Source organism: Mus musculus, chromosome 11 (assembly GCF_000001635.26).
Source record: "Mus musculus strain C57BL/6J chromosome 11, GRCm38.p6 C57BL/6J".
NCBI lineage: Eukaryota > Metazoa > Chordata > Mammalia > Rodentia > Muridae > Mus > Mus musculus.
Window position 1 is genome coordinate 119,537,138 of NC_000077.6, and position 11,287 is coordinate 119,548,424.

The 11,287-nt window shown below is 55.2% G+C and overlaps 1 protein-coding gene across 1 annotated transcript; it reads right to left on the reverse strand.

The window, feature by feature from the left end:
- Positions 1 to 1,581: 1,581 nt before the first annotated feature.
- Nptx1 (neuronal pentraxin 1) lies at positions 1,582 to 10,683 on the reverse strand. Its single transcript, NM_008730.2, has 5 exons — positions 10,009 to 10,683; positions 9,515 to 9,722; positions 7,455 to 7,699; positions 6,045 to 6,224; positions 1,582 to 5,557 (listed from the first exon to the last, which is right to left on the reverse strand). The coding sequence occupies exons 1-5, from the start codon at positions 10,450 to 10,452 to the stop codon at positions 5,336 to 5,338; spliced, it is 1,299 nt and encodes a 432-aa protein (NP_032756.1). The 5' UTR covers positions 10,453 to 10,683; the 3' UTR covers positions 1,582 to 5,335.
- Positions 10,684 to 11,287: the final 604 nt, after the last annotated feature.

The following is an 11,287-nucleotide window of genomic DNA, read 5'->3' on the forward strand; positions in this document are numbered from 1 at the left end:
GAGGCCATCCTGGTCTACAGGCTGAGTCCCAGAACAGCCAGGGCTACACAGAGAAACCCTGGCTCAGAAAACAAAAACAGAAAAAGGCTTTAATGATGGAAGTGTAGTGTGTGGCCGGGAGCTGCTTGAGGGTCCAGGGAGGATTATCTGCCTGCTATGCTATGAGGCCAGACTCCCCCTCTAAGTCTTCTACTCAGTGGTCTGAAATAAACCATGGCTTCTGTGTCCTGGCCAGGGAACCAAAGACACTGGCAGGAAACCCTGGAAAGGCCAGCAAGTAGCCAGAGTAGCCAGTCCCTTCTGCAAACACAATGTGTACCTGTGCACATACAGGGAGGGGGCAGCTAAGCTTTGGGCTTGTCTGGCCCCTGGCCTCATGTTCTTAAGCATTCTAGGATCTATAATGCCAGGACTTGGATCCTGGCCATTGTGTTCAAAGCTCTATACCTACATAGAGCCAAGCTTGGTCAGGAATGTCCGGTTTTCCCTAGATCAAGGACTCGCAGTTACCCACATCTTTTATTTTGTGTATATGAGAACAAAGTGGCCCAGGAACTTCAAAGGAAGGGCACATGGAATTCATCCATTCATGGGATATGGCAAAAGAGATCAGATGTATCTTTTTATGTGAATCAATCCCAGGCCCCCGAGTTCCTGTACGTACCCAGCAGGAATGGGTGACCATGGGTATTGAACCTGGGTTACTAAGCACACCAGGCCCAGTATGGCCATATGGGGAATTTGGAAATCTCTTTGTCTCTTTGCCTCTATATCAGCTGCCTCTGAGAGATGCAGAGCTCTCATCCCACAGCCCAGGGGGGGTATGGGTCTGTAGAGGGGCACAGAGCAATGCTAACACAAGGCCAAAGTCCATCCCTCCCTAATAGATGAGGTCACATGTCTTAGCTCACAACATTGACAAGTTTTAGAAGGAACAGTGCAAGGATGGCTAGGGCGATGGCTCAGTGGGTAAAGGGCCCACTGTGCAAGCAGGGGGAGCTGAGCTCAGATCCCAGTCCCCCACATAAAAAAACCAGTGGCTGTAACCCCAGAGCTTGGACAGGGGCAGAGGTAGGCAGATCCACAGGACTCATTCATTGACCATCCAGGCTAGATGAATTGGTAGTCTCCAGTTTCAGTGGGAGAATTGTTTTTAAAAATAAGGCTGGGTGGGGGTGGGGATGAGGGTCTGGAAAGATGGCTCAGCAGTTAAGAAAACTGAGTGCTGTTGCAGATGGTCTGGCTTTGGCTGCCAACCCCATATGATGGCTCACAAGTTACCTGTAACTCCAGTTCCAGGGGATCTGATGCATTCTCTTAGTCTCTGCTGACACAAGGCACACAAATGGCGTACATACATGCATAATTACGTACATACATGCAAGCAAAACACCCATATGTAAAATAAAGATAAAAAGAAAGAAAAAAGTGGAGAGAAACTGAAGGAGATACCAGTGTTGAACGCTGGCCTTCAAATGCATACACATTTGCCTGAATATGTTCTTGCAAACACACACACACACACACACACACACACACACACACACACACACACATGAGAAAGAATCCAATGAGACCACAGTCTTTCTTCACTCTTTACTGTGTAAAAATAAACTTAACAATTCATGTCATCTCAGCAAGAAAATGGGAAAAAAAAAGCAAGGATACCAGTATAAATAGTGCACTTCCAGAATGGCTGATGGGTGTGGTTTACCCCTTTGATACTCAAAAGGCTGCGGATTGTATGAAAAATGTACAGCTTTGGTTAGCAAATAATGAAAAAGTAAGATACATCGATTCTTTCATATTTTACAGTATGTACATTGTAACAATATCAACTCTTGGGGGGTTGCTTTTTTTTTGGCAAATAAGACAAAATTGGGACTCTAAGTATTGGGCTTTTGTTTCTCCTCAATGACTTGTTCCCTTTTGAACAAATTGCACGTAAGTCCACTGCGCACAGAAGCAATACATTTCCCATTGTTAGCTGAGTAAGTTTACACATTGTGTTTTGGATGAAATCATGACCACTTCGAGCCACGCTCGGGTTACTAAGGATGCTGTACCCCTATGTTAGCCAGAGTGACCCTAATTCCTTCTATCAAGCTCAGAACTGGTATCCAAATTCTTATCTCCTTCCATATAACCTTTCAGCTCCAACACAAAGAGCCCACCATCAGGGGCCTTTCTTTTTAACCTCCTGGTCCCTTACACACCCTCAAGATCTGGTGGCCCCTCATCAGAGCTCACTGGAATGACTGTGAACCTCAGGCCAGCCTGTCCTTCCCCCTCACTGCCCACAAGACAACCCCTTGGCCTCAGGTCCCAGGGCTGGTGACAAAGTGATCTTTGCAGTCTTAGAAAATAAGTCGGGCGTCTACAAAAGGAAAAGAAAGCATACAAAAATGTATCTCTTTCTTCCAAAATACTTGCTTTCAGTCCTAGGTTTTGGCGGAGCCTGAAAGTATTTTCAAGGGAGATATAGGTTGAGATAATTTATAGGTTTGTCCTATTCTTTCATAAAAATACTCTTGTTTGGTAATAAACTTTTTCTTCTACAGTAAGAGAAATAATACTGTGTTATCAAAAGCAAGAAGGCTTACAATTCAAGTGAGCTCTCAGCCCCTAGGGCCTGGGAGCCTCCGTGGCAGCTCTACCACCCTAATGCCCAGGGTGCTGTCGGACACCATCGGCAGAAGCAAACACTGTCTCGACAGTGCGTTTTATCTCTTATTTTATAAAATGGCTTACCTGAGAGAGGCATGTATTATTCAGTGCAAGAGGGAACATCAATCAGATTACGGAGTCGATGGGAAATATGCGGATTAGATTTGCGGCTGTCGTTACCTTTCTCAGGGCCAGCAAAGTGCCAAGTGTGAACACAGTGACGGAGAGGAGGGCTTGGCACAGACTCCAGTAAGGGGCAGGGCAAGAGCTAGATGTCAGCGTCTGTCCCTGGCACCGTGGGTGCCGCAGGGGAGAGGAGAAGGGAGAGGAGTGGAGAGATGAAGTGACAGAGGCAGAAGCATTGGGGTGTGCTCTGCCCTCTAAGCCAGGGCAGAGGATGGCTTGTGGTCCTGAACGGACAGCTCCCACCCCACCCGTCTGGGTGCAAGTGGTCTGGGGTCCGCATTGGCAGGGGCTGGGGCTGGTGGCAGGGGTTGGCAGGAGTACACCGGGCATAGCCGGCTCTGGGCCTCGCCTGGTGGTGGCTCCCAGAAGGCTAAAAGTAAGGGTGGGGCTCGATCTGGTCTGGAAAGTCGATTTGAAGTTCAAGTTCTCTCTCCCAACCATGGGTACCATTCAGGCTTGTTCTCAACCTAGATGTTAGAAATGCTTCTTGCTATGTCTGGGGAGGGGGAGGGGAGAGGCATGTTGATCTCTCTCCTGACCTCCCCAACACCCCTGGCTTGCTTACCCAGCCATTTTTCAGTAGCTACATGGGTGATCACAGAACACTGGGTGGCATTCAGCACACAAACACAGAACCAGAGAAGTCCATGCAGGCAAGGGAACACGCGTCAGACCAAGGGAGCAAGGGACACACCACCCTGAGGAACATGCAAACACAGAAGATCCCCGCAGATCCAAGGATGCCACAACCCGGCGGGCGCTGAGGAAGCACAATTATCTAAGAAAAAGCCACTGCTGGACAACGGGTGGAGCACAGCCTGATCCGCACCCTCAGAGAGGATGCACCACAGAGCAGTGACCAGGGAACTGTGCAGACACCCACAAGAACAGTGACACAGACAGCACACAGACAGACACGGATGCACTAGTTTCAGACACAACATGGACCTGTGTGGAAGGAGACAGGTGCCCCTGGAAGGAACAGCAGGTGGAAAACCTGCTCCTGTTGAGGAATTAAGTGTCTGCAGCTGCAGACGAGCCAGGCAGTGCGTAGGTTTCTAGAAAGACTTGCCAGCCTCCTGCTAGTCAGGCTACTGGAGACATAGTCCAGGTGTCACTGGGTGTGTGCCCACAACACGGGGGGGAACAATGCAGGGGTCCACCCTGCCTGGACACAGCCTCCTCAGCATTCAACAGACACATGTGCACACACGCATTTCGTCCCCCTCCTCAGAAGGCCCAGAAGGGGGTACTCATGCCTACTTTCAATAAGGAAAAGCCACGGGCTCAGTGTCTCAGGCCGGTGGCAGGTTGGGGCTGCTGCTGGGCTTGTGCCCCATGAAATGCAGGAGTGGATGGCAGGACCCACCCCGGCCAGCAGGCTCCACATGAGAGGTTTCTGAGCCCCTGGCCCCTGAGGGGTCTGAGCTAGCTCACCCGGGCCTGGGTGCGCTGGGGGGAGGGAGTATGGCTGTGAAAAATGCCGTGGGAGACCATTCCCACGGACTGTGGATCAGGTCTCGGTATTCTCTAGCGCTGAGACCGAGCACGTGAGACCCCCACTTGAAGCCTCTGGTCTCTCATTGCCAGAGGGAGGAAGAAGGGTGGGTGCCAAGGCCCTGTGTCCTGGGACTCTGGAAGGGCACTCTCCTCTCAGAACCACTGGGCTGAAGTAGCTTTGGAAGCTGAAAGGGAATAACAGGTCCCTTGATAAGATACAAGGAGGCAGGAAGGCCAAGGGTGAGGTGAGGAGCAGTCCTGGGGTAGAGCTGCTGAGGGGCTCAGCCCATGCCACCCTCAGATGTAGACAGCAGACAGCCTGATGGGGACGTGGGAAGGGGCTGATTGGTAGGTGGTGCCATCCCTGGACAACCAGCCTTTGAATTTCAGAGACTCCACTTATCATCCCCCCCAAATATTCCTGTGGAAAGCACCCCCCCAACCTTGACAAACCATTGTTGACTTATGTCAACAGAGACCTACATCACTCCCAAAGAGGTCTGCAAACAAGGACAAATGGGTGGTCCAGGAAGCCGCACCAGCCCTGAGGCACACAGGCAGCCGACCCATCAGGAAACTTACAACAATCACACAGAAAGAAGGGAACAAACTAACTCATTCTAGAAGAAAGCCTCCCTACACACACACTCGCGCTCTCTCTCTCTGTCTCTCTCTCTCTGTCTCTCTCTCTCTCTCTTTCTCACGAAATTCTGCATTGTCAAAGCTGATGCTGCCTGCTTTAGCTAGGTATGCCCAGGATATAGTGGGGCCCCTAGAGAGAAGGGGGTGTCCTTGGGGGCCAGAGAAGAGCCGGGACTGCTTCAAGTGCACAAGGAGGACAACCAGGCTGTGTGCGTGTGCGTGTGCAGGGGCCATGGCCTTGAGTCATTCCTGGGGGGAGGGGAGAAGAGAGACGATGGGTCACCGCACAAGCAGGGTGGGCAGGCGCTGGGGCTGGGGGCTCAGCCCTAGCCTGAAGCCTTCAGTTGATCTGGCGACAAGCCTCGAATGTCCACTTGGTGGCTCCACCAAAGATCTCGATCTGGGACTCAGCCCAGGCGATGACATTGCCAGAGAGAGCCTTGCTGCTGCAGGTGGCCAGGTTGTACACCTCCCCGGGGGTCAGCTTGCGGTCCCAGATGTTGAAATGGGCTAGCTCACCCACAAATGCTTGGGTGGCATCAAACCCTCCACCTAGAGTGTCCTTTGGAGAAGAGTGGGGGAAGAGAGAGAGAGAGAGAGAGAAGGGGTTGGCTGGGTGACAGAGAAGCCTAGCAAAGCTACCCCTCCAGGGGTCTTGAGATACCACCCAATCCCCAGGGCAATAACGAGAAAGAGGTTGTTGAGAGCCATCAGCAGCCAAGGCCACAGTGTCTCCGACCCCTCTCAAACACCCTATCTGCTGGAAGACAAGATGGCTCAACAGGAATGGAAGATGACTTCCTGTCCCCTCATCTCCCTCCCAGTCCGTGCCCAGTGGGAGATGAACCATTTCACAGGAACTAAATTATTCATTGCTAAAAGTGGAACTGGGCTTCCCGTGCCAAAGAGAGGCCTGCTGCAGTTTCCCAAGAGTGCTGGGACCTGGGCCCACTCCCATGGAGCTTGCTGAACTATGATGTGACTTGTTCCCGGCACACACCCATGGACACACACATACTCCCTCCCTCGCCCTCTGCCCAGGCCAGTACCTGTTCCTGACCCAGCACCAGCACGCCCTGTGGTTTGATGGGGTGATAGGGTGCCAAGTTCTCTCCATTGCCACCCTGGGTGCCATCCTGATAGGCCTCCCAGACCCCATCCCGGGTGGTCCAGGTGACACAGATGTGATGCCATTTGCCATCGTTGATTACAAACGGCAGCTTGGCCACCTGGGAAGGAGGAGGACACACAGTATGGACACTGTAGCCTGGTGCTACCCAGAGCTGAGGACATGCTTAAGTTCTGCCACCATGCCCCTCACTCAGTTTCACAACTCCTGTTGGGCTAGTATTGAACTTTCACAGCACTGCCCCCTCAGATGTCCTTAGCATCTTCCAGCCCCACCCATGACTGAACCATGGCATCCACACTGGAAGGCAGCAGCTTGGCCAAGGAGCCCTCAAGACCCATGTGTACACACTACCTCCCTCTCCTGAAAAACATGAGCCTCTGACAGAGTGTGTGTCCCTGGTGGTGAAGTTTACTGCAGCCTCAGGCCTCCCCACTGGGTCTCTCTCATCTTTTCCAGCTTTCTACCCCTGATGGCTAGGTCCTCTGGCCTACACTGCCTGCAGCCAACCCCTGCAGAGAACCTGAGTGGAGCTATAAAAAATGGCTCAGGCTGACCTGAAGCAGCATTGCATACCCTCATGCACCCTAGGCAGGGGACACATGACCAGCAGATCCCACAGGACCAGGGAAAGTACAACACATTCTAGTGTGCAGCGTTAAAAACAAGAGCCTCCGATCCGCATCTAGCGGGGGCTGAGCTACTCTGTGTTTACTGGTGAGGCCAGAGGAGGGGGCTAAGATCTGGCAGCTAATTCCGCTAACCCGGAAAGCAGCGTGGAGCTAAGCTCAACTGAGAGAGAACTATCCTCTCCTGGGTGAGAGGGAGCTGGCCTCTCCCAGGGAGGGGCAAACTGAGTTAGGTCTAGACCACTGGAGTGTCTCTAGAAGCATTTCATACTCTAGGGTGTCTATAGTCACCAAAATGGAGAGCCCAAGCCAGCCAAGCAACCAGTGGAGGAGGAGCCAAGAAACAAGGAGAATGGACTAGAACATCCCCAGGACGGTCCTCTGCCCGCCCGCCCTCCCTCTCTCTCTCCCTCCCTCCCTCCCCTCCGCCGGCTAAGGCCTCTTTCTGGAATGTTCCAGCTCTCCCTGTTCTTATTATGAGGGCAGGTGGAGATGTCCCTCCCCATTTCCGAGCTGATACAGCTTCCACCTCCCCCAGTCTCGCCGGGCAGACATTTTTCTCAGAACCACAGCCCCAATGAGCACCCCACACCCCAGGTTTCTAGAAGACCCGCAGTCCCACAAGCCCTGGTGCGGTGTGGGCATGCAGCTCAGAGGACACCCAGGATCCTGGGTGAGCTTTGCCCTGTGACGGGCAATACCTTGTCATTAATGAGTATCTCCATGGGGTTGTTGCCCCACTCGATGAGGACCAGTTCGTTGGCCTGCCCAGGCACAGCATAAGAGAAGGGTGTGCCCACTCCAGGCGCCGCACTGGACTTGAGCCACATGCACACGGTGAAGGCATACATCTCTGGCAGGCTCTTCTTCACCTTGGCATACATGTAGTTGGTCCGCAGTGGGAATGTCAGCTGAAACTTGTCTCCGGGGCGATTGTCTTTCTGACCTAGGGAGGACAAGTGAGTCCTGCCATCTTGTACCCTGACCAAGTGCTCGGGGTACAAGTCGTGTCTGGTCCCCATCATGTCTCGTGATGCAGATGGGGCCCAGGGCCAGCTGGCAAAGAAAAGCTGACCCAAGGTCTCTGCACTCCGGGCCTTGCCAGCTCTTGTTGCCACATGGTGCCATCCCTGGGGAGGCTAAGGTAGGGGGAGCGCACAGGACAGGCTGTGAGCCTGCTGGTGAGCTGCAAAGTAGGCATGGGGGAGAGAATGGGGCCTGCTTCAGTGCACACTGGCCAAGGGACTGAGAAGGTGTGGCTGCAGAAGAAGGAACCAGGCTAGCTCCCCTCTGAGCTGCCCCCGTGGGGGCCGACCTGATTTAGATGATGGTGCTCTGAACCTCTTGACTGTACTGGGCTTTTCTCTCAGTCTCCACCAGAGACAAGCATCCCTACAGCCTGTCCCCTCCAGTAAAGCCAGGATACACTGCAGTTTTGTGTGCAGCTGTAAGGACCTTTCCGAGGGAGTTGCAGGCCTCCCCCAGGGATGCTGCCTGGAACCTACTGAAAGGCAGGGCAGCAGCCTTCCTTGAACCAGGGCCCCCAAGGTGATGCTTTGAGGGTACCACAGAGCCTCTGATGAGCTGCCTGGAAATTGAGGCTCCAGGCCTGGTCACCTCGTGACTGCTAACCAGCATCCTCTGGGAAAGTCTAACGCTCACCTCCACCTCTACACTTCCTGTGGCTGGTCCTGCCCCCCCACCCCCACTGTGACTGATTCTCAGGGAAACAGGTCCCATTGAGCAGTGCATCATTACTCTTTTAGAGCCAAGGAATGCACCTGCCTTGCCAGCTCATGGCTGTACCCCTATCCCAGGAATTCGGACAGGAACCTAGTCCCCGAATTCAGAGTGACTTCTAGAAAGCAACAGGACAGGACAGGACAGGACAGAAACAACACCACCCTCGAGGCAACTGAGCAACGGAGCAGAGCTGACCCTTAGCGCAGACCTCTGCTAATTCAGGCTCGGTCGTCTGGGGAGGTGGGGGGTCAGTTCCAGTATCTCTCTGGAGTGTTTTCCTGTCCTGAATCTCCCACCCCTCCCTTCTAAGGTTCCTCTTTCCCTTGATGTTTTTCAGTTACATAACACGCCTTAAGATGGCACTGTTTAAATCCATCCTGCACATTTTGCAGTCCGAGCAGGGTCACGTGGCCCTGCTCTGAGTGGGGCTGCCCCCTCCTCCTCTTACAACCTTGTTTGATTTCTTTGACTTCAGGGCACAGCTCATCAGCACACCCAGGCAGGTGCTAAGGACCAGCCTGAGTTCATGACCAGGGCAAATGCAGCTGCATGCAAGATGGGTCACTGGAAAAAAAAAAACCGATTGAGAGGGCTCAAGGTAGAGAGAGGGACCCCTAAACCCTGAAAGGACACCAGGGCTACTGGGCAATTGGCAGAAAAGATACCCAATGGCCCCAGAAGGCTAGTGTCCAGATCTTTGTTGGTGACAGATTCCAGCTGAAAGCAAGGCTTTCATTACTAAGGAAGGCTTGGGCCACAAACAGCTACTGTGCAAAGTTGCTGGAGATTAAACAAATCAGACTTAAAAAAAATCCTGCGAGTGTCCTGACTGTACTGTACAATCCCTTCTTAAGCTCTGCTGCGTCCCTGGAGAGGTATCTCCAGCCTAGGAACTGGGCAGGAAGCCCTAACTGGGGAGGGATTACAGAGTGGGGCCGGGACAAGAGGCCAGGGCAGGGAGCAGGACCCAGGCAGGCTGTCTCTGGAGAGCATGCAGCACGTTCCCCTGAGCCCTTACCTTTCTCCAGCTCGCTGATCCGTTGGTGTAGGGAGGTCAAGGCGCTCTCGATCTTGGCCCTTTCCTCTGTGTCGTTCTTGGGGCCCCCTTTCCCCTCCTCCAGAGTGTTCACCCGAGACAGCACCTGCCGCTCCAGGTCATCGATCTTGCTCTGCAGCAGATCCTTGAGGCTGTTGGTTTGGCTGGAAGAATTGAGGCGGCTGTACTGCTGCGGGGGCATAAGGGCAGGGGAAAACCACACCGTTAGGCGTGCAGCCCGGACCGTGCGCGAAGGCCCGCGACGCGGTCCCTGGGGCGATTGCGGGGGTGGCCTGGAGGGAAGCTCCAGCGAGTGGCAGCCCTCGGTGCCCCGCAGGGTTCGAGAGGCGCCGGTCAGGCATCAGCGCGCCGAAGAGGCAAGGAAGGGGGGACGGGGGTGCCGGACCGGGTCGGGATGGGGTGGGCGAGGGCAGAAGGGCGCATAACACGGAGGGGAAACCGCAGCTCACGCGGACCTCGAGGTTCTCCAGTCGGGTTTTGAGAGATTGCAAAGTTTGCCCGAGTTGGCTGAGCGTCTCCGCGGCCGGCGTCCGGGACAGGTCGCCCATCGTGTTCTTGCCCGAGCCAGGCTGCTTGCGGCCGCCTCCCGACCTGGCCTCGCCGGGACCCGAGTCCAGGGTGCTCTGGCTCTCGCAGCGGCCAAGCTTGGTGGTCAGCTCCCTGATGGTCTCCTTCTGGCTGAGGATGGTCTCCTTCTGCTGCAGCACGGTCTCGCGGAGCTGCAGCACGTTGCTCCGAAGCTCCTCCGCGCCGCCCGCAGCCACGGACGCGGCACACATGTCTGCATCCACCGGCACCGAAGTGCAGATGAAGCGGGTCGGCCCGAAATCTTGGGCCCCACTGCCCAGGAGGCAGAGGGCGAGCAGCGCACAGGTGCGTGCGGCGCGGCCGGCCAGCATGGCTCCGGACACTTGGAGCACCGGGGCCGCTCGGCTCCGGTGGGGATCGGGCTGAGACCGGGATCGGGCTGGCTGGGGCAGTCGCTCCGCAGGCGGCCCGCGCTCTAGCACCGCGCTTCTACGCCGCACAGTCTTCTCGGCCGCGCTCCTCGGCCCCCACTGCCGCCTGCGCTGCGGAGCCCGCGCCTTTTATGCAGCCGCGGGAGGGGCCTCGGCGCCGCCGACGTCAGCGGGGGAGGAATCCCGCTTTAATTGTGTGCGGACCGGCCCCGCGGCGCCGCGGGGGTCGCACGGGAGCGCGGCTGGAGCTACCTCGGCCCTCCCCATCTCGTCCCTCCCGGATCCGCCACCGCCCCCTCCCACCGCCTCCGCACGCACGCCCCCGCCTGGGCCCGCGCCGCTTCCCCGAAGACTACCAGAATACAGGGCCAAGAAGGAGATCGGCCGTGGGCCTGGATTAGATGGTGGGGCACCTGCCCAATACCCCTAATCTCCAACGGGGCTCGGAAAAGAAGAATGGCCACAAGACAAGCTCGGTTCGCTTGCTCCACACTAAGCGCCCGTGTGGTTCGGGCTCCATGCGCTCGCAGCCCTCTTCTTCCTAAATAGTCAACGTCGGTGTCCCCTGCGTTCAGCTCGCTGAGGTCCAGAAAAGGGGTCGCGAGGCCGAACAATGATTCATGGACATTTGTGGCTGAAAGCCACGGAGCACTCTGAGTCTGGGGATCCCCCACGCCCTGGCTCCCCGCCCTACTGTATTCCCCTTCTTCCAACTCCTGAGGATTGTAGACCTAATAATGTCCCCCGCCCCCGGAAACGAGAGCCCGCACTATGC